Source organism: Apodemus sylvaticus, chromosome 12, assembly GCF_947179515.1.
Source record: "Apodemus sylvaticus chromosome 12, mApoSyl1.1, whole genome shotgun sequence".
NCBI lineage: Eukaryota > Metazoa > Chordata > Mammalia > Rodentia > Muridae > Apodemus > Apodemus sylvaticus.
This window is the reverse complement of record NC_067483.1, coordinates 90,619,609-90,643,570: the sequence shown is the minus strand read 5'-3', so window position 1 is coordinate 90,643,570 and position 23,962 is coordinate 90,619,609. Positions and strand designations below refer to the sequence as shown.

General features: G+C 44.5%; 1 protein-coding gene across 3 annotated transcripts in view; it reads left to right on the top strand.

Moving 5' to 3' along the window:
- Disp1 (dispatched RND transporter family member 1) overlaps window positions 1-23,962 on the top strand; it is a 143,293-nt gene that overhangs the window by 83,932 nt on the left and 35,399 nt on the right. For all 3 annotated transcript variants that reach the window (XM_052200369.1, XM_052200370.1, XM_052200371.1), the window contains one exon: window positions 10,081-10,602. In XM_052200369.1, the coding sequence (XP_052056329.1) occupies window positions 10,097-10,602 (506 nt within the window). In that variant the 5' untranslated portion in view covers window positions 10,081-10,096. The remainder of the gene's footprint in view (window positions 1-10,080; window positions 10,603-23,962) is intronic.

Below are 23,962 nucleotides of genomic sequence, written 5' to 3'. Positions count from 1 at the left end.
CTAAATAGGATCATTTAATACCAGCATTCATGTTTAAGTTATAAGAAAACTCACAAGGAGCATAGTAGGTGCTTCTTATATGGATTGCTAAATAGGGATCCTTACCTTTTTAATTGAAAAATATTTGTTAAGTACTTTTTCAAGCCAACAATCCCAAATCAACAGTAGATACTGTTACTGTACAAGAAAGCATGTATCAGAATTCAGGAGCATTTGTGTTGATAATTTAAGTATAGAATAGAAAGATATTTATGAAAATTATACCCAGGCTTTACTAAAAGTAAATAATGGGTCAATTGGAAAAAAAGAACAAAACCTCTATGAATTTACCATTTTCAGAACTAGTTTTCAGAGTCCTTTCCTAAAGGGATGCCCTTAACAATGTTTCCTACAAATATCTGAGTGATGTTTCCCAAGCTGCTCAGTAAACTAAAAGATCTTCCTGAGACCTTCTGGGCCAGACTTGGTGGGAAGGGCCCATTTGGGGCTGAGCCCTGGGAACTTGATTTCCTACTACTTAAAGCTCACAGATCAGCAGGGGGGGGGGCCTGGCACAGACACTTTGCATTTGTAGGGGAACTTTCACTAATTCTCAGTAAACTCATTACCATTTAAATTACATAGTTTTAAATGCTTTCTGGCAAGCCATCCCAGTTTTTTGATGAAATGAGAAAAATTTTAAAATTCTTCACATATTTTAGTGAGGCAATAAGTGAAAGAAGTGAAAGAGGTTTTTTTTTTTTTTTTTTTTTGTTTTGTTTTGTTTTTTTTCTTGGCTTGCCTCAGTGATGGGTGTTTCCTCTGAGCTGATAAAGTTTTCGGGTTTTGTGGTATGTGAAGTGTTAAGCATCATGTGGTGACTCTAGAAGGCTCAGTAACATGATCCTGTGTGAACAAGAAGAGCTGGGGAGTGGGGAGAGGGGAGAGGCTGCCTTGTTGCAAGTTGAGTTTTCTTGAGAAAGAGTGTGTTCAGACGACCTAGAGACAAGGACTGTACATCCCACAGCTCCTGCTTATGCCTGAATACTTTGTAAATTTGACTTGGTGGGAGCATGAAACTGGGACAGCTTGGCATTTGGAGGCTGTGTAACCCGGGAACTCAGCATGCTCAGAGTGTAGCCAGTGTCGTTCCCCTTTCTAAGTGTGGACTTTGGGGACCATGCTCTTCTGTTGGAGGAGCTGGAGATGTCACTTTAGAAAATGTCCAGTGATTGGGGATGTACTTTTCTTGAGGGTTAAACTCATTAGTCAAAGTAGCTATTTCCTAAACTGCCTTCAGAAAAGCCACAAGTCCTGAAACTATGTGACAGGTTGTTTCAGGAATTCTGCAGTTGTCTCTCATTTACACTGATGTCTTAATAAGGCTGCTTCTGTACCATGTTCTTACTTCCACTCTTCCGATGCAAGAACTGTCACCAAGAAAACAAGTGGAAATGGTGCAGAAGTTATGAATTATAAAGTATGTGCCTCTCTGTCCTTATATGTGCAGTACTGTTTATATTTCCTGAAGTATTTTTCTGAATGTTGAGTATTTTGAGTGACAGTTGTTGGATCCTCTTAAAAACTGATGAACACTGATTATGTAAACTATGAATTGCTGCCTTGGCTGCATATTAGAGTCACTTGAGAGCTTTAAAAAAAACTGACGGAGTATACCATTATAGTATGGGTGAAATTAGAACTGCTGGCCAGGGCTCTGTTTCTGTAATTAAAAAATATACATTACCAAAGTGATTCTGATGTGTAGCCAAGGTGGAGACTATTGTAACAGACTGACAGACTATTGTAACAGACTTACTGACTACTCTAACAGACTGACAGACTACTGTAACAGACTGACAGACTATTGTAACAGACTTACCGACTACTGTAACAGAATGACAGACTATTGTAACAGACTTAGAGTTTTGTGAATATTTCTTGTACTCATTACATTTCCCTTAAGACTTGTAATCTAAATGTAGACCTCGCCCTGGGGTAGGAGTTAGTAACTACTTGGTTCTTCTTTTTCATAGCCATTATTTGGCATATCAGAGTGAGAAAGCTGATTTTGCTTTAGTTTATATAATTTTGGTTATATGGATTAACACAGTACTCCAGATTTACAGAGCTGTAAATAATAATTCAGAGCTGTAACAAATAATTCAGCTTAATAGAATTGAACCACATCTGAACTACACAGACTCAAAGATACCGAATCTCATCTCTCTCCCTTACATCACGGAGTTTGAGAGTGTGACATGATTATTTCTGTGGCTCTCCAAGAACTGTTTTCATAGCTGCAGTATGTAACAGAGCTCATGAAGTATGTCATTAGGGAGGCAGGTGTTCGTGCTAGGAAGGATGCTAGCCTAATTAGCATCCTTTGCCTCAGATTGTAAACTAGAAACCCCGTTTTTTTACACTCCTGTCTCTTCCTGTGTACCTGATACCAAAGGCACATTGGACATAAACAATGAAAGAATTAGGCTGGTATTTCTGTAAGCCTGAAATTCCCTTTTCAGCTTTCTCCTGCATGTATATGTCCGTGCTTGGAGAACAGATGCATCTGAGATAACTGAATGTAGTCTGTGTGGCTTGCTCTGCTGCATTTACTGTCTCCCTGTTGAACTGTGGGTAAAGTCTGCCCATTCTTCTCTTGTATCATTAAGCTTTTATACATATTGTCAATGCCTATGTATAAAGATATGATATGTATAAAGATATGATGGTTTATCTTCTTTGATGTCTTTAATAACATATATTACATATGTAATTTGTAATCGTATTCAAAGAAGTTGTATGATGGTAAAACCCTGTGTCCATTTCACTTTCAAAGGTGAATTCTCATTAAAAAAGGATTGTAATCTTTCTGAAGCATCCATATCTAAATCAGTTTCCTTTTCATGGTGCCATAGAGGCTTTGAGGGACTGTCCTGGGAGTGGCAGGGGGCTGCGGGCTGATGCCCAAGCATGGGACACTGAGGGGCTGTCCTGGGAGTGGCAGGGGCTGCGGGCTGATGCCCAAGCATGGGACACTGAGGGGCTGTCCTGGGAGTGGCAGGGGCTGCGGGCTGATGCCCAAGCATGGGCCACTGAGGGGCTGTCCTGGGAGTGGCAGGGGCTGCGGGCTGATGCCCAAGCATGGGACACTGAGGGGCTGTCCTGGGAGTGGCAGGGGCTGCGGGCTGATGCCCAAGCATGGGCCACTGAGGGGCTGTCCTGGGAGTGGCAGGGGCTGCGGGCTGATGCCCAAGCATGGGCCACTGAGGGGCTGTCCTGGGAGTGGCAGGGGCTGCGGGCTGATGCCCAAGCATGGGACACTGAGGGGCTGTCCTGGGAGTGGCAGGGGCTGCGGGCTGATGCCGAAGCATGGGAGGCTGGAGAGGCAGTTTTGAACTGCTGCAGCTTGTGCTCCTAGGGAAGAGCAGCAAAGGCACTTACTTTATATGGTTCTTGGCAACAAATGCTTGTAAGCACTTAGGTGGAGATGTTTGTAAACATTCTTATTGAAGAAGAGTTTGATGATAGAATGTTTATGAACTAAAAACAAACAAGCAAACAAACAAAAAACCCAAACATTAATTTGTCTCAGAAAGTTAGAAGACCCTTCTGTCTACAACTGGCTCCTTGCATCTCTTAAACCAATGGGCTTTGTGTCACACTGAAATTACATTGTTTCAAAATTATCCAGATAGTAGGCCAGAGCACTCATGGGTCAGTTGGCTTGGGTTTTCTTTCTAGCTAGTAATGCAGTGGCTGGGTAACGCCCTCTAATTCACTGAGATACTCTGATACCCCCGGAAGCTGATTTGTAACTTTTGCAACTTATCTGGGGAAATACTGAATCTAGAGGCTTTTTCAGTGAGTCTTCAGGCAGGATTTTATGTCAGTTGTCTCTGGTGAACCTGTAGATACTGGTTGAGGTTGACATTTCCCTGATCCCTCCCAAGGTAATGGAGGGTCTCTGTGTGGATTTACTCCCAGGCCTGGGATGTGGATGCTGCGGTAATATTGTTGACCTTAGTTTTCTCTCTGATGGGTTCAGCTGTCCTCAGAGAGGTATTCTGAGAAGGTGATTGACACAGAAAGATGACTTTTGCTCTTGCTCCTCTCTTGCTCTCTCTCTGCTTCCCTTCCCCCTCCCCATTCTCTGCGCCCTCTCTCTCCATGTGCCCATGGCCGGCCTCTCCTCCTCTCCTCCTCTCCCCCCTCCTCTTCTCCTCCTCTCCTCCTCTCTGCCTTTCTCTGCCTCTACTATCTTAACTACCTTTCCCATGCCCTGAATAAACTCTATTCTATACTACAAAAAGAAAGAAAAAAAGACTTTTAACACATTTACTAGTGCTTTATGAGGAAATCTCCTGAAGCCAAAGCCTGGCTGGCTTCCTTCTAGACCCTCCTGACCTGAGCAGGCACCATTTCTCAGTGTTCAGAGAAGCCGTCTGTGACCAGAATCAAAGCCAGCATTCAGGGCAAGATCAATCAGTGTCAGAGGAGTGACTTCATACCAAAACAGGGTTGATAGCTAACAGATACAAACACGTCCCAGTTCGCCTCATGTCCTTTGTGGGAAGACTTGAAGGTCATCATCTATTTGGAGAAGAAGAGGCAAGGTAATTTATTCCTTATGTATGAGTTGTACCAAAGATATTCATATCCTGTCAAGTTTTATCAGGATTGGACAGAGCACAGTTTGGGAGAATTGATATAAGCCATAATTAGAACTGTTAAAATGTCTTACGTCTCTGCCCGGATTAGAGAAGTGCTTCTTTATTTCTCTCTCTGTCCTGCTGTTGGCCCTCCCTGCAGTGGGCTTTCTCTTGCCATAACTTAGGCCTAGCTCCTTTGCTGCCTCACAGCCCTACATGGAGAATGCGTGCCAGAGACACGCCCAGCACAGACATACTGCTGGAGGTCACTGTCCCCTCCAGGTAGATGGTTCAGAGCCCATCTTTCAGCCACATCTCCAGCAGACCCCTAAGTCTGGAGGCCCAGGGCCAACATAGGACATTTTCATCTAGTGAATGTGCTCTGGGGAACACCACTCTTCTGAAAATGTAATTAGCTACAAAATGGAATTGCAGTCGCAACCATTTACCTTCAGTGCGGTGAGCCTGGTGAGGGCAGCTAGCGTAACACATGGCATGTGAGCTTTAGAAGGCGGGCGGGCGGGTCTGCAGGCTGCTGGCCACCGTGGCTTCAGTCCTTCCTGCTTTACCACTCGTCATCGGTACAGGGCTCAGGCAGCCTGTGCAGCCTCTGTATCAGGCTTTGTTTTGCAAAGCAGACTAGGTAATGCCTTCCACATCTGTTTTCCTGAAGGCCATTAGTGGGATCTGCTGGAGGGAGATGATGCGAGTGAAAGTGCTCTGGAAATACCACAGAAGCACTCTACTACACGGCCGATGGCCAGGGAGACACTGTTCCTTCAGGCGGTGAGTCCCGTGTTTGTTAAGGGCGGTGATGGCTTCACTAAGTGCTTAGTGCGGTAATTGGATCGGGCCTGTGTATCCTCTTTAACAGAACACTTAGATTTTAACGTGGCAGTTTTCTGGCCAGATGAGATGTTGTGATTTTCAGTTTCAAGCAGGGCTGCATGGTTCTTCATGTACTTTAGATGCCTTTGTGCTCCTGAAGCTGCTTGTGTAATCCCATTGTAGCCTTTAAATGAATTGTGTTACTAGCATAGTTTGGTGTATGTTGTATTAGTGATTAAATTTTTACAATTCAGACAGATCATATCATGATAGTATAGTATGTTCAATGATGTGCTTTGAAGTATGAGTCTTTGTATTTTATAGGATAGAATTCTAAGCACACAGACTGAGGTGACCCTAAACAACTGTGTGCACGCGCGCACACACACACACACACACACACACACACACACACGCACACGCACGCACGCGCGCGCGCGCACACACACACACACACACACACACACACTGTTTTAACCACATAGACTGTTTCTTGCAGTTCTGCAACATCAACATTTAAGCTTTCTACCACTGAGCTGCAGAGCCCCTGACCTTAACTGCACTGACTCTTAACAGAATAGTCTGCAGATAACTGTTTACACATAACAGAGCCCACAGCCTTCTCCTGTCCACTCCATCCAGATCTAAACCACTGGTTTTGGGGTTTGCTTTGTGTTCTGTTTTGTTTGTTTGTTTTGAGAGAGGATCTGTTGTGGTTCAGAATGAATCAAATTCACCATTCCCCAGCCTCAGCCCCAAGTTCTAGGATTCTAGCTATGCAACCATCATGGCAGGGTGATGCATTCTTTCCTATTGTATGTAATAACTAACAAGATATGTCAGAATTTGAGTTCTCGGTTGATTGTAAATTAGGTTGTTTTCAGTTTTCACCTTTAAGGTTTTGTAGCTTTTACCTTTAAGGTTTTGTAGCCGAGACCCTGATGATATGCATATTATTCATATATATTTGACATTTTACCCTAATAGAATTGTAGGTGCGAGATATTTCAAATTTTGATAAGTAGTGCGTCAGAAAAGCATATCACTTTTCATTTCAAACAAACTCAAGAAGAAAGCAAGGCTTTGAGATGGGGAGCCTGGGGTAGTTTGAGCTAGTGTCTCAGTTTGCGGCTGGTAGACTCATCTTTAAAACTCACCCCTCATTTTCAGTTATAGATCTCTCAGTTGCCACCTCAGAACACAATCTGGGCTTTAACACTAGGACGTATAACACTCCATATCTGTTCATGTTTGAATCACGCAGGGCGTGACAAGTGTACTGGGCCGGCCCGGCTGAGGTGGGTGTGAGAGCAGTGGCTTTAATGAATTGATATTGGCAGACAGATCCCTGGTGCAGGGCGGGGCCGGGGCAGGGTGGGGCAGGGAGCTTCCTGTGGATATGCTCTCAAGAGAACATGCTAGTTTGAACATCACTGTCTGTAAGTTTTCCTTTATGTTTGACTCAAACCCGACCTTGAGTGCCACAGTAAGCATGCTGTCCTTGCATTCGTTGTCACACTGTGATACTTAGCACAGTGTGAGTCACAGGGAGAAGGGTCAACGTGTCCTCCTAGAGTCTCCTGTGCAGGAGCGCTCGCTGTTATTTATCCCCCTTTGCCCTCTGCTTTGCTGTCAGCTCCCCTCCATCCTAGGATCAGACTTATCTAAATCACTGCTGCTCTCTGGTCTCCCTCAGCGTGGGCTTTAGTGTCAGCCCCTGACTAAAGATTGAGGCTTTGCTGTTTTGGTCTTCTGAAGCCCTCTGCCAACACAGCCAGTGAGCCAAAGCAAGCCACTGGCATTTCTTCACAGTTGTTTTGCTTTTGCTTTGTCTCTCTGTGTTTAACTTATTTATGATCCGATTAGTTGTTTCCATTTTATGACTCTGACTAAAGAGGGCGAGCCAGAGGAGGCACCTGCATGTCTCTAGCTGCAGTCAGAAGCGAGTCACGTTATTCTGTACTGCCTACCAGTGCCTGCTCATGACAAGGAATCTCCAGGTTAAAACAGGCTGCATTCCTCATTCCTACACAGCCTTTCTAAAGCTGCATCCGATCACAGCGAGGGGACAAAAGATATTTGGTAAAATTAAGTGCCTTTGTTGGCAAACCCAAACACTGCGGACTCTTACAGAGCAATAAGAGTAAAGGGGGGGGGGGTTGCTGTGATTCTGGCTGTAAAGAAAGGTAAGCATTCTCCCCCCCCCCCCCCCGCCCCCACGAAGACAAGGAGATTTAATTAGAAAAAGCCTGGATGAAAATCAGAGAATTTAGAGATAATTTTAGGGTGCTCTGGAGGGCATTATAAGTTGATATCATGCTGTCTTGGAACCCATTTAACTTTTGCAGTCTTTAGAACTAACTTCACATGCTTGTTTCCCATGTAGCTATGCTGGTAGATAGTAGGGTTAGCTAGTCAGGAGGACTGATTGCATTAAATGTGGGGGAAAAAAAGTTGACCCTTTCAGATGCCATCTCCAGAACCTGGTGTGATTAAAATCTAACCAGCAGGCCAGTGGTGCACCTGTCAGTCATCTCAGCAGGTGCTTTGTTAGGGTGGTTCTGCAGAGGGCAGGCTTGCAGGTGACAGCTGGAGAAGTGAGGGCCTCTCCTGAGTTTTCCCACAAGATCTTACTTGGTGACTGCTTCCTACACTACAGTTACACATGTTAAATTTTAGGGAACTTTTTTAAAAGGCAAGGTTTCTTTAAATGTTCTGTATGCTATGTTTATTTGGAAGTGTTCCCATTCACCCCATCTTTCTGTGAACAGTAAGGGTGAGATGTGTTCTTCCTCAGCAGGAAAGCCTGTGGCGGTCAGGAGATGGCAGGAGTCTGTGGTTGTGCCCAGCCACTTAGCCTGGCCAGTCACCTCAGTCTGAGGCTGCTTTACTTTCTGTGAGTGAGGTGATAACACTGAGTTCACATTGCTTCGTGTTGGGGATATTATATCATTGTTTAGACTAGATGTTTTTATCCAAGAGTGATTTTATGATGGAGAGAGCTACTTCACATATCATAAATAAAACTTCTCTCAATGGCCTGTAGAAAGAAGGTTGGGCCTGTAGACATGTGATACAAGACCTTTAGACCTTTGAGTTTATATGTACAAGGTTTAAAGTATTTTATTTTTCTCCCAACACAATTTGTAAAGACAGTTTTGATTTGTAATTAATGTCTTTGTCATATTTATTTTGCTGAGTTTATGCATGGATGTGAGAGAGTTTTTATCTGAATGATAAATATTAAACCAATGATGCTAAATTTGCATCAGAGCGAGTTGAGGAGCCTATGGGTACCAGGATCTAGATGGAAGCTTTGTGTGTTCCAGTGGCGGGGTCTGCTTAGGACTGCCCCTGCTGAGATGATGCAGTGGGTGAAAGTGGGGCAGCACCCTTGGACCTGGGAAGATCCAGCTTACGTAGCGTACACAGACAGAAAAGGGGTTACTCTGTTGATGCTTGTGTATGTCCCAGGTGGGGAGGGACTGGAAGAAGACTTCTAGAAGCCACATCAAAGGGTTAGGGATATAAAGGAGTATGGACTCCTTTATATCCCTAACCCTTTGTGCAGGGTGAGTAGGTCAGCGGCATTGATGACTGTTCTTACTGTAAATCTCCAGATTTTGTTTCTGTCTATACTGCTCAAATGGGCTGGGTGGTTAAGATAGCTTGACAGTGAGGCGTCAGTGTTCTGGGTTTGCTGTTTGCATGTTGACTGGATCAATGTTGTAATCATAAAAAGAGAAAGAGGCTAAAGAATATGTTCTATGGTGGTGTGGGAGAAAGGGGTGCCTCATCGGGCCCATGCCAAGGCATCCCTTCCCCCTGAGGGACCAGATAAACACCGGTATAGGATAGAATAGAGTTTATTTGGGGCATTGGATGGGAGTTAAGGGGGTAGTAGAGGCAGAGAAAGGGTACTATGAGTGTTATGGTACTGTGAGCATCGTGCCAGTTTTCCTGTACAGTGAAGGCCTGGCCCCTTTGGTGCAAGGTAGGGAAAAAAATCTAAGAAAATTTGATATGAAACAAATCTCATCCACAATATCATTTTTCTCATGCAAATGTTCCTTACTATAAACAACATAGAAAGCGAGTTCATGAGCAACTTTTACAGTGTGCCTAAAGGAAAACAAGATCTTTTCATGTCTGATAATTTGTGTTTTAAGAATTTGTAGCTAACTAATCTTTATTTCAATAGGCTTTTTCATACTGTGGGATTCTAGTGACTCAGAGGGAAAAATAATCTTAAATTGGCATTTTTCTAAGACATACACTAGCCTTACAAGTGTTTATGTTATCCTCATATGGACACCTATTTGCCTTCGATGTCACCCTTTTGCTCAGCACTCGTAAATCAGAAGCCGCCCCGCCCCTCCACCCCACCCCACCCCACCCCCCCATGGTGGAAGAGCGGGAGGGTGCTGCTGCCGCCCCTGTTCTCCTTTCTCTTTTGGGAAGAAGAGACAAGTACTGAGGAGGGGGAAGAGGGGGTAGCCAGTGAGCACAGACGAGCCCTCATGTCCCAAGAGCCATGCTTACATGTCTTGCATGTCTTCCTTATTTATATTTTTTCCTGCCTGTTTAGAACTGGATAGCTTTACATCTTTGTCATTTCTAGGACCAAGAAATCCGGCATGGCTGTGATCAGCGGAAGTGACTCTATGCTTCTGAGTAATGGCAGCATCTCGACCAGCACCACCAACCCCAGTCCCCTCACCCCCAGCGATGGAGACCTCACAGCCCAGCAGCTCACACCCAGAGATACCTCAAGGGCAAAAGCAAGTCCACATGGACGCCTGCAGCTTAATGGCACAGTTAAGTCATCCTTTCTGCCTTTAGACAGCCAAAGAACACCTCAGACGCCAGCCCCGTGCTGCCACCCTTGTCCATACCATCACCCTGTGAGCAGCCACACCAGTCACCACGAGTGCCACCCCGAGGCTGGCCTCGCCACTTCCTCCGCTTTGGCCTCGTGTTGCATGCAGCCGCATTGCGAGTACTCCGCATCTCTGTGTCCAAACCATTCACCTGTGTATCAGGCCGCACACTGCCTCCAGGCCTCACCATCTTTCTGCCTTCATCACCCGTGGCCTGACCATTTCCAGCATCAACCTGTCCGGCAGCACCTGGCCATCATCAGGTGAGTACCCGGATGTCTAGTTGGCCTTGGCCGTTATACAGATCTCACGTGAGTGTGACAACTTCTATTTATTTCTTCAGAAGAAGGGGGGAAATGGTCAGGAAACAGAACTCATATAAACACTTAGTTTGGGAATTGTATAAAGCCCACCACAATATAATTGAAATAATAGATCTTCTATTACTCGTTGACTTTCTGTATGTGTGTCTCCATATGTGGTATACATACATGTATGTGACTGGGGAGTTGTGTGTATAGCCCAAGGCTGATGTCAACTGTCTTTCTCAGTTGCTTTCTACATTATGTATTGAGGCAGACTAGGAGTCTCAGCCTTTTGTTTAATAAAAACATGTTTTATAGCTAGCAACTTTTGTTACTGTACATAAGAGTTTGTATTTATGGAGAAGTTACCCAAATAGGAGTCTCCTTTTGTGTTGTTAGTGGCTGGCCTGCATAAAAAAGAAGTTAGAACTGCTTGCGTCCTTCTGATTCTGGGTGTTTGTGGTCGTTTCTGTTCATAGGGTTTGAGTGATTGTGTGGTACATTGACATCAGAGAGAAGTAGCATCCTTCCATAACAGACGGAGCCTATAATGCAGCGCAGAACATTAAGATAATTTTACATCCAGGAGACTGAGAAGTGGCATAGAATTGCTGTCACTATCAGGCCTTCCTTCTCCAGTCTCCGCCCACTGACTTTGATAGGTGCTTCTCAGAAGTACTTGGCATATTCACTGTGGGTTACCAGTGACATCGTGTTTTATGGAGGACTAAGTACTTTGTAAACACAGCACTGGTGTGTGATTTTAGATAGCAACTTATGATAAGTGAGAAAGAGCAACATTCCCTTTTTGGTCAAGGTATACTTTCCACACGCTCACAGGGTGTAAGGTGCACTTTGACCAGTTTCTCAGAGGTACACACTAGTGTCTGCATTTCAGTGTGGTGTGCAATGTTTCTGTCAATACAGACAACTTCCCTGTGCCCCCTCGGCCCTAGTGGCTCACTGCCGTACAAAGCATGGCTGCTCTGTTGACTATCCTCTGGACCTACATGCACACACAGCCCTGCTGCATTCATTCCTTTGTGGCTGACAATTACGCTCCTCCTAACAACTCAAAGATGTATGTAATTGTTCACAGTTTTGTTCTTACTGCACACTAGTGATCTGTTGGGCACTTGCAGCAGGCTCCCTGTCAGTAAGCCAGGTCCAGTCTGGGGAGTCCACCTTTGTTAGGTTCTGCAAATTGTCAAGATTGGCTAGTCTTAGCCCTTCAGGGAGGAGAGGGCAGAGCTACGAGAAAAGGCCAAAGAGCAAGCGTGGGGAGGAGAGGGTCGGCGTGCACGTCCATGTCAGATCTGTGAGCCTCCTTGTTCTGGGAGTGCGTGGAATTCCCCAAGGCTAGGCCTCACATGATTTGTCCTAACTCCTCTGGGCTGTGTAATCAGGCTTGAGCCTTCCCATGTTGTATTAAGCTCTGTAACTAGTAGAGTCTAAAATGACATACTCCTAAGTACTTACATGAATGAGTCATCAATTATATATATAGTTGCAGAGTGAGGCGAGGCAGCCAGCTATGCACACTGAAGCTGTTGAAGCTGAACTCCATATAATAAGTCTAAAAGCTTTAAAACTCTAGGCAAATAACCAGTGCTTTCAATGCATCAGAGCGGGCCAAGGTTTTCTGGATTTTACTTAGCATTTGTTCATGACCTAATTCAAAAGGAATGATGGTCCCGTGTGCCCTTTAAGTGGAATGTCATTAAAACTCACACTGAAGGCAAGTGGCCAAGCTCGCCACTGCCTGTGGTTGGCACTGAGGATCGTACAACCCTGGGGAACTTAATGAAGCTGGTATAGGACCCTGGGTTCTTCGATTTTTTCCTGCAGATTTTTCTTTAGAACTTAATTACACAGAGTGATGCAAACCTCTTGGGCTGATGATGTCGTACATAACTTCATGCTCTAGTCTACTTCAAGAATGAGTCCCACAGTTCTTTTTGCATCTATTTATACATATAATCAGTAATATGAGATATTTGTATGTGCTCGCACCACAAGTGTTATTCTAAACAGAATGAGATATTTTTGTCTGCCTTTATCAAGTCTTGAACTACTTGAAAGGTAAATCAAATGAACTGCTACAGTAGTGTGATAAATTCTACCAAGAAGGGGCACATGGTACTTAAGATGAACCACACCAGTGGAGGGAGAACAGAGATCATTGCCTTGCAGATAGCAGGGACAATTTGTGTAAAGAGCTGCAGCGCAGTATGAGCCCAACCCCAGCAGAGCTGAGCATCAATGGACTGTAGTGGAGGAGAGAGTAGTTGTAAGAGGAGAGGTAAACTGGTCCACGTCCTGAAGGGATCTGTAAACCAGGACTTTCTGGGCTCTATTCTGAAGAGCTGTTGTTGTTGTGGTGGTGGTGGTGGTGGTGATGTGTGTGTTCCTGCATGTCTCTGTCTCTTTCTGTGTATGTAAGATAAGAATGGCATAAAATACCATTTTAGCCATTTTGAGTAAATGTTTAGTTAGGTGGCATTAAATACATTCATGTTACTGAACAAGCATTGTAGCTACCCAAATGTAGAAAACCCTCATCTTCCCATTCCGAACTCTGTACCCACTGAACGCCAGCATACCTTTCTCCTTCCCTCCTGCCCCCGACAGTCACCATTCGACCTTCTCCCTCCAGGAATCTGAATGCTGTAGGTACTCGTATCTGAGAGATCACACATCATTTGCCCATTTGTGACTGGTTTCTTTCGCTTAGTACGTTGACAAGACTCAACAGTCATTTCATTTATGCTTTCTTCTGTTGTTGCACACCTCCTTTTGACCAGTGTGGAGCATGGGTGTACCTGGGACCCCTGCTTTCAATTGTGTGGGGTCTCTAACCACAGCCGAGGTGGGATTCAGGACCATGGCGATCTTTTCCACAGTGGTTATACCATTTACATTCCATCCAGCAGTGCACAGAGCTCAGTGCTTACAGCCTTGCCAGCACTTGTTGTTTTACCTGCTTCATCCACTGGGTGCAGTGTCATAGGTAAGAATCGTGGTGTGATACACACCCACTCTTGTTGTGGAGGGCACTTTGAGCTGGGCCCGGACTACGGGGATAGGAAGACAGCATTAGACAGGAGTGGCGGTGACTGGAAGCGGGATTTAGAAAGAAATCAGCTCTAGAGGGGATTCCTGGATGGGTGACTCGTTACACGGGAGTCCAGAAGGCTCAGAGCTGGTTTTTATTTTCTGAGGAGGTGGATGAATGGTAATGCTAGTCACAGAAATGCAGAAGATAAGAGGGGTTCTGAGTAAGCAGCAGGGCTGCAGTGTCCAGTGGCCCTGGATTTGGTGAGACATGTATTAAAGCAGGGTATAAGACTGGAACATAGAAAGTGAAAGCCCAACCTTAGGAGCTAGGGATAGGGCTCAGCAGTTCAGGGTGCTTGCTGCTCTTCCAGAGGACCCGAGATCAGATCTCAGCACCCACGTCAGAGAGTTCATGGCTACCTATAACTCCAGCTCCAGGGGATACAGCACCCTCCTCTAGCCTACAAGAGCACCTATATGCACACACATACACACAAACATGTACACACACATAAAAATAGGAAAAAAAGATTGTACCTTGCAGCTCCCTTGAAAGTGTGACGATGCTTGGTGATATACAGCAGTGACACTGAGGACAGCAGTGCTGTTAGAGGCTATCTCAAAAGACCTCAGGCTAGCAGGTCTTTAGCATAGAATTTTACTGTGGCACGACAAGGCACTGAGGCAGCTACTACTTCCCCTTCCCCAACGAGTTGTCCTGTGGACAATAGAGCTGCTATGCCAGGTTCTGAAAACGAGGCTGTGGTGTGTCATGCTACCTTTCTCAGCTCTCCTGCTCTGTTCTGTCAGGACGTTGTCCTAGAGGCTGATCTCCTACAGAGGCTGTGTGCATTTCTAAGTCTTTGCCGTGTCGGCAGCAATGAATGTTGCCATATACCAATCCATGAAGCATTTTTCAATCCATAAGGTGTGTTCATGACTTAGCATTTCCATACAGGATGCCTTAAAGGTTGATAGCCTCCTGGTAAAGTGTAGAGATAGAGGCTCCTAAGTACCCTCGATGATTAGCATGGTTTGCAGCTGTGCTACAAGTCAGCTTGAGGTTGCATATTTTGATTTATTTTTAACATTTTAATTTATTCATAAAGTACTTAAGCCATAAGAATGTTTTCAGAGGTCAATCAAGCAGACGATGGTAACTTTAGCCCTGCCTATTTGCTACCTATGTTAAGCTGTCCATCTTCCTGTGTCTTTCCCTTACACAGCCCAGGCCTCCATTCACTCCTTGGCTTACCTTCCTAAGGGCATTGTGTCAGTCACTGCCCTGTCACTTTCCCTTTCATGATTCATAGAACTAAGATAATTGGAAGTTACATTTAGTGTTTTTTGTTTTAATATCCTTTATCACTGAACATAAAGTAGCTTAAAAGATAGTACTTTATGGCTTTTTTATTTGTCCTCATGTTCATTGTTCAACTATTAATTAACCTGATTAGTTAGGACTGGAAAGAATTAAGAAAGTCAGGAAACAGTCTCTCCCTGTCAGAACCAAGCCTGTCCCCACAAGTCTTAAACCAGCTGGTGCATGCGATCACTTGGGGGTTCAGAGTAAAGCAAGAGGAACATTGTGAAGAAGGCGACTTGCATGGAACAGAGAATTGTCGGAGCTCAGATGGCAGCCATTGGTGAAGTGAATGGAGTTTAGGTCGGCTGAGGATGTACCTGACTGACCCTTGGAGGAGAGCTAGGAATTGATGGAGATGAGGAGACCAGGCACGGAGGCTGAGGTGCCTGTAGAGGAAGAACAAAACCCTGCTGCTCTGGGCAGGGTTGGCATGTGCCTGCCTGCAGTCCTGGAGCTCAGAAGGCCATGAGTTTAAATCTTTTTTTTTTTTTAATTTTTAAAAAGTATTTAGAAGGGGGTAGCTAAGAGGATCTGGGAAGAGAGGAGTTGTTTCAGGTGGTCTTGTGGCAGGCAGCTCCCTAATTTCCCACTCCAGATGCAGCCCAGGGGTGTAAAGGTGTGTGCAGCAACGGTCTGTTCTTTATCATCCCGAGGCTGGAGGTGCCTCACAAGACACCGTCATGTTCCACCTAAGCTGCTGAAGCAACTTTCCAGTCACTCATTTGTGGCCTTACTGCCATACGGAAGTGAAAGGGCCGTAATATTGCTGTGCAGCTAATAAGGAGTTTTGTATCCAAAAGTAGCATCAGGAGTTCTAATGTCCGTTACTTACCTTTCAATTTGCTGTTGCAGGGAAGGGAACTTGTCTGTGGCGGAGCACTCCATACCTGACCACACCACAGTGGCCGCACCACAGGCTCATTATCATGTTGAACCTGCACTATTCCCGGGGAGCTGCCACGTGCGTTTGTTCTTTTACTAGGAGCTCAGAAGTTAAGCAACAGTGTAATTGCAGAGTTATAAGTAAAGCTAATATAGTATGGAAACTTGTGCAAATTCATATCCCTTTTTCTTTAGTACCAGGAAAAAGTTTCTAACCATTAAAAATTTATCTGTCCTCATTTCTTGAAGTAAACTATGACATCTCTAGGATTCCTGGTCAGGTCTAGCTTTTACAAGAAGGAATAAATGCAGTCTTTAGACCTACATCATTCAATTAGAACCAATAAAACTTGAAATTTGATGCTTCAAGAACACTAGTGACATTGTGAGTATTCCATGGCATGCAGCTTTGATAGACAGCACAGGGGAAGGTCATTCCCATCATTAGAGAAAGTCTTATTGGACCAGGCTGCTTTTCTTGGCTCTATAAAGAAACTAAGATCCTTTTTTAATTGTGGCAGCAAATGGAACTTAAATTGGAGGGTGTGTGTGTGTGTGTGTGTGTGTGTGTGTCTGTGTGTTACATGTGGAGATCAAGAGTCATACCAAACAGTCTCCTCAGTCTCTGCACGTTTGTTTTGAGACAGCCTCTCACTGAACCGGCGCGGGCTCATGCACCACACACCACACAAGGCTCCTCTCAGTCATGCTGTAGGTTGCACTCAGGTCCTCATGCTTGCACAACAAGCAGTTTACCAACTGAATAATGGCTCTGACATAAAAACACACTTGAGAGTGACAACCCCCATTTTTTTTTTGTCAACTTAATGGAATTATGTTGGTTATATTTTGTTTAGTGTATAACAAAGGAATGATAAATGATAAAAATGTTCTTCAAAAGCTCAAAGAACCAAATTCCTACATTAGGAAAACCTGTGTAACACATAAATGATATCCTCCGAAATCTGGAGATCACAGATCTCCACACACGATCATGGCAGCCACTCTGAAACCAAGGCGTCAGCTCACGTGGTCGTCTGGGCTCCTTGGACTGGATACCATGAAAAGCATTGTGGTCTCGAGAAGCTGAGGGTACCGCTGGCTGTAGAACTGGTTGGTGCTGCCTCTCTCTTTTCCCTGCCACACTGTGAGGGAGAGAATCCAGGCTTTGGAAGACAGTGTGTTTGGAGCCTGACCCTGCTGCATACCCGCTCTGTGGTCTGCGCGACTGTCTACGCTCTCTGCCTTGGTTTGTGGTCCTGTGAGTGGGCAGTGACAGCTGGGTCCACTGGGCGTCCATCTACGGCGCTCCCGAGCTCCGGGCTTCACCCTCGCCTCTCTTCGAGTTGTGTTCTGTCTGCACTCGTTCTCGTTCTTTGTTGTCTGTGCTTCCTTCTGTGTCAGTGCCTTCCTCATGTTTCAGAAGCAGCCATGCTGCAGCCTGGTTTAAATAAAGACACGAAGCACCCTGCTTCTTTCTTAAGTAGAAATTATACACTTCACTCCATCCACATCAGGGGGAAAAAGACCGTTGCTGTAAAAGCTCCCCAGCTGAAAGACTCGGGGCCTTTTTGCCAATTACATAATCTGATTGTGATAGTTACAGATTATGTTAGAAGTCTGGTAAGGCTTCATCTTGATTTTACCAAAACCAGGGTTTATTTTTACATTCCTTAACTAGTCAAATTAACTATTTAAAAGGGATAATGTTTATAATATGTAAAAAGTTCCAAGCTTGCTTGCCAAAGTCAGTCAGCTTGGCAGCCAGGTTGAGCAAAGGCTTATTTTATTAAGGGAGTTCTTTTAGAGTTCTTTATATTATAAATGAGCATATTTTATAGAGTTTTACCCCATGGAATGCATTGCGCAGTGTGTAATGCATTTCAGAATATGAGCCTTGGTGAGCCTTAGTAATAAATGTTAAGCAACGAGATCAGGTTTATGTCATAAAGCTAACTTAGCTCTCGGAGACGAAGCAGATACACTCTGTTTCCATGTGATGGCTGGTTGTTTGCTAGGTAGAGTTAAGTGGGGTCTGGGTGCGGCTTACGTCTTCTCAGGGGGGTTTGTTATTGTTTGGTTAAGTTTTTTGAAAGGCTGTAAGATGCTTGGCAGACACTGAGGCTTACTAACAAGGCGTCGTTGCAGATTGGTTACCTCCTGGGTTCCATGAGAGAGACAGCTGCTGTTGGTTGGTCCTTCTTACTAAACTTAAATGAGTTGCTAGGTAACTTTAAAGTATTGAAAATACTTTATAGGGTGTGATCCCCGGAGTCCCATCGTCTAGCTCTGGGCTCTATCCTCCCTCTGGAAGAGCCTTGCAGGACCCCAGTAGCATCCTCTAACCCGTGGAAACCTTCAGGGACCCCAAAACTAACCAGCTTGGAACTCTGCCCCACCAAATCCCTTCCCAGCTGGTCTCACTCGACACAGCCTGCAGGCAGGAGCCCAGCATAACTGTCCTCTGAGAGGCTCTACCCAGCAGCCAGTGGAAAGAGATGCAGAGACCCACAGCCAAACATTAGCTGGAGCTCGGGGAGGATTACAGAAGAGCTGGGAGAAGAATTCAGGGACTCCATGGGAAAGACCACAGAGTCAACTTACCTAGACCCTTGGGGGCTCCCAAGGTGAGCACAGGCTATAGACCCCTGCACACAGGTAGTAGATGAGCAGCTTGGCCTTCATGCAGGTTCCCACCAACTGCAGCATGGCTGTCTCTGGGCCTGTTGCCTGCCTGCCTGCCTGTGAATCCCGAGTCCCTAAATGGATCACCTAAATGTCACCTTCAGTGGAAGAGGGTGGGTCTAGTCCCACAACATCTTGATGTGCAGGGAGAGGGTAGTGTTAGGTTAGTGGGAGGGAGTGACACCCAAAGAGGGCTCAAAGGGGAAGGTGGATTGGGGAAGACTTGCATGAGAGGTACTGGGAGGAGGGAGCTGGTACTGGGGTATAAAGTGAATAAATAAATAAATTTTAAGAAATTAAAAAATAATTTATAGAATGTTACGTTTATAGAAGAAATTGCTATATTGGAACTACTATCATAAAAATTAACTGTACAGAATTACATTTTTAACACAAACCAGATATTGAACTGATTGTTTGGCATTTAGGAATTTGAAGTATAGCTTTGTGCCAGAGGCATATATGGAGCTTAATAAATACGTGCTGGATGGAAGAATTCAAAGATTTCTCAAGGTTTTTTTTTTTTTTTTTAATTTTTGTAAATAACCCCAAACTTAAAATTTTAAAAACACCCCGTAGAGTTAGTCAACTGTGATCAAACAACTTCTGGTCTTCTAAAAAGGAATGATGTAGGCAAAATCACCAGTGACTTCAGGGAACAAAATAAGGCTTAGCGGGTAGTGAGCCCCAAAGGAGGAGACCGGGCCACAGGAGAGTTTGGAGAAGGGTTTTTCAAACATGGGCAATTATTCAGGTACCTGTGAATCTCTGTGAGGCATCGCCTCAGCATAGAGCGGGCTCCTTGGTGTAGAGATGTCATGGCCTGCCCGTCACATTCAGCTCTCAAGAGCCATCTGCAATAGCTGGTCCAAGAATGCTGCCCGACAGTGGCTCTGCATGTTGGATGGCCGTCAGAACAGCATAGGGTTATTGCTGACTAGTTTGTATGCTGTGATTATTCACTTCTAATACTTGTGATTGATATTGTCCTAAGTTTTTAAAGCCATTCTTTGTGCCGTTCTGTGCCTTTAGGACTTAGCAAGATACCTGGCATTTAGTAGGCATGCAGAACTTAATTGTTGAAAGAACTAATTAGATAATTGGGCGCCAGTCAGGCTGCTCTTGTACAGAGCTCAGTGATTTGCCATGATGCTTTCCTGCTGAGAAGCAGGCCCTGCTGGTCCATTCTGTGTAATGAGTTGCTTCCTAGGTAGTGGGAGACTGTGTGAGGACCTTACCTGTCTTTGGGAATATATTCTCTCATCCTTTGAAGCTCCTCATGCTAAGTGCACGGGTTTCTGACTTTGAAAACAACCAACCAGGGGATGAGGAGATGGCTCAGTGGTTCAGAGGACTTCAGCTCAATCTCCAGTACCCACATGGTGGCTCACAAGCACTTGTGACTCCAGTCCTAGAGGATTCTATACCCTTTTCCGGCCTCCAGAGGCACCAAGTCACATTGCACAGTACATATACATACATGTAAGCAAAGCACTCATGCATAAAAATAGAACATTGTAACAAGTGAAAGGTAAACCAGTTAACCAGCCAACCTAATGTCAGCAGGAGAGAAGGAATGAAGGGCAGTCGGGCAGGCCACTGCTCCCAGCTTCCAGATGACTTCTCTACTTCATTTCTGATGCTGCTCTAGGGAGAGGGAAAGAAGGTGGGGTCAGGGGGCTGCAGCTCAGGGAGAGCCAGGCTGAGAACAGATTCCTCCTGCAGGACAGAAGTTTAATCAGAAATTAACTACCAGTGTCCGCTGAGCATGCCGTGGGAAGCTACAGCAAGAAATGATGTCTCAGTTGTAGCGAATCCTAAGGAGTCGGGCTCCCGAGGAATTCGTATGAAACTTTGGTTTTGTTCAGCCAACAGTGATCTTCTGACGGGATATCAGAAGCTACAAGCACTGCATTATGAAGGCTTACTCAGGAAAGATTTACTTGAATGCACTGTTTCATCCTTCCAAGGCTTCTCTCTAGTGGTCAGACTTCACGTTGAGCTCTGGCTGTATGGATTTTCACCCGGCTGAAAATGCCCAGGGAGCAGCATTAGTGTGTAGGGACTGCTGTGGCGTGGGGACTGTGGGCCTCACTCTGCGTCCCATACTCTTCAGCTGCTTAGGTTTAACAAGGCTTTCCTGGCTCTCTTACAGACTGTTCTTAGACGTCTTGTTAATGATTATTCTTGTCATATTAAGAAAACCATATTATGTGCTTATCAAGTGCACTTTGCACAACATTCGCAGGAACAGTCTGGCAGAGAAAGGCTGGAGATTAAAGGCAAATACTTTATAATTTAGTGTGTCTTTCCGCGGGTTGTTTGCATCATAACCTCCAAATAAATTATGGTTGTTTAACTCGAATGGCTGGAAAAGAACTCGAAGCTACTATTCTCAAAACTATTTTTCAACCAGTTTTAGAGTTCTGATTGTTTAGAAGTAGTTCTTTCCCATTGGGGTAAATAACTATTCCTAGATTCTCGTTGGGCTTGCGTCGTCCAGAAACGGAACCCTGCAGTGTTTCTGTCACAGTGCCTTCCACTGTCCCTGTGATCCAGTGTGTCTGAAAATGAATACTCCGTAGCTGACTTCCATTGCCTTTCGGTTCACTGCAGAACAGCCTCAGATAGAGATTGCCTTAAGGAGGGGGACCTCGTTAATAGCATGTGAGGAAGTGACACCTCAAGGCCTCCAGTTAGTCCATTCCTCTGTGCTGTACGTGTGGATTCCATTCTCGTTACCAAAGCAGCCTCACTCCTTGCTTGCTACTGGGGACCTAGGACCAAAGCTAACAAATAAAAGAAAGGTGTGTGTGTGTGTGTGTGTGTGTGTCTGTGTCTGTGTAGGATGCACATCACAGTGAATGTGGAGGTCAGAGGACAACTAATGGGAGTTCATTCTCTTCTCCTTTAGTCCTGGGCATCAAACACATTTTCAGGCTTGACAGCAAACTCATTATTCACCTGCTGAGCCCAAGAGAGTTTCTTTTGACCCTAAGTTGAACTGAGGCTGTTATTTGCATCAACTTGTACAGGTTTTGAGGGTCGTTTGAGTTTGTGTAGATCATCTGACTTGTATAAACTTGGGGGTGGGTAGGGCCCACAAAGAAAAGGCAAATATCATGCGCCTCGGGCACAAATGTCTCTTCTTTTGTAATGTCGCAGGACAGTACCGCCATGGGTTACCAGGGTTGGTTTGTAATTGACTATTAAGCAGATCCTGTACACAGTTCTCTCGGCCATGTCTCCAGCAGATAGACTTCTTGAAGTTTCAGGTGTTTTTTTGTTTTTGTTTTTGTTTTTGTTTTTGTTTGTTTTTTGGCTTCACTGGCCTGAAGATCTGGTATTTGTATGTTTTTTGCCTCGTTTGCTGTAGCCCTGTAGCACATCTTCCCAGTAATATTCTTAACGACTTTAGGGAGAATTGCAAATTAAGTAATAGCTAAGTTGGAGGTAAGAGCCCTCCGTAGCTAATCAGTAGCTTTGAAGTAAGCAGATGTGAGAGAGAAGGCAGCCTGGCAGCATCACTGTCTTCCTGGTGCCTACTCATATCCTATTGAGATAACCACAGCCTTTCAGCACGCGCGCGCGCGCACACACACACGTCATTTTCATCATTTTCTGCTGCACATTGGCACGTCCCTATAAGTTATAAAGAGAATCTACACCTTTGTTTAAAGTGCAGACCCTGACCACTGAAGGCACAAGCTGGGGCTGGATAAATATTAAGAGAGATCAGTTCAGGATTTAGAGATTGTCAAAAGGACAAAATGGCAACCAACAAATTGGGAAAAGATCTTTACCAACACTACTTCCGACAGAGGGCTTATATCCAAGATATACAAAGAACTCAAGAAGGTAGACTCCAGAGAGCCAACTATCCCCCTTAAAAAATGGGGTAGAGAGCTAAACAAAGAATTTTCACCTGAGGAATATCCCGAGTGGCTGAGAAGCACCTAAAGAAATGTTCAATATCCTTCGATCATCAGGGAAATGCAAATCAAAACAAGTCTGAGATTTCACCTCACACCAGTCAGAATGGCTAAGATCAAAAAGTCAGGAGAAAACAGGTACTGGCAAGGATGTGGAGAAAGAGGAACACTCCTCCACTGCTGGTGGGGTTGCAAGCTGGTACTACCACTCTGGAAATCAGTCTGGCGGTTCCTCAGAAAACTGGAAATGATAATTCCCGAGGGCCCTGCTATACCACTCCTGGGCATATACCCAGAGGATTCCCCAGAATGTAATAAGGATACATGCTCCACTATGTTCATAGCAGCCCTATTTATAATAGCCAGAAGCTGGAAAGAACCCAGATATCCCTCAGCAGAGGTGGTATATATATATATATATATACATACATACATATATACACACACACACACACACACACACACACATATATACACATACACAATGGAGTACTATTCAGCCATTAGAAACAATGAATTCATGAAATTCTTAGACAAATGGATAGAACTGGAGAACATCATCCTAAGTGAGGTAACCCAGTCTCAAAAGAACACTCATGGTAAGCACTCACTGATAAATGGATATTAGCCTAGAAGCTTGGAATACCTAAGACATAATTCACATATCAAATGATGCCCAAGAAGAAGGAAGGAGTGACCCCTGGTCCTGGAAAGACTTAGTGCAGCAGTGTAGGGGAATACCAGGACAGGGAAGTGGGAAGGGGTAGATTGGGGAACAGGGAGAGGGAAGAGGGCTTATGGGACTTTTGGGGAGAGGGGGATTCAGGAAAGGGAAAATCACTTGAAATGTAAATAAAGAATATATCTAATAAAAATAAATAAATATTTTATACCCGGTAAAAAATTAAACTAGGAAATTTTGTTTAAGATCATATGTAAAGAAAAGCAATTTTCATTTTTATAAAGTGTCCTGAAATACCTGATTGCAGAAATACTTGTGTGAAGCACTGAACAAGCATCATCCAGGTTTCAGAGTAGGAAGAGGCAGCGTCTGGAATGATGTGGGTCTGCCACTCACCCGCAGCTGTATAGATCTTGCATAAAAATAACCAGTTATATTAAATGCACTTGACTGTATGTGGCCACAGAGCCTGCTGTGACACATCAGCACTGTGACTTGAATTCCTTAACATTCCAATCATTCTATGAGCTCCTCTACTTAATTTGTGGTTTTAATAATTAAAATGACCTTTCTACTAATTTTAATAATAAAGTTTGTTACCAAAAATATTCTAAAAGATTTCATAGTTACATATAGTAGTCTGAGTTTAAAGTTCTTAAGAATTATGACACAGGACGTGGTCACATGCTGTATTTATGTCCTTGGAAAAATGAT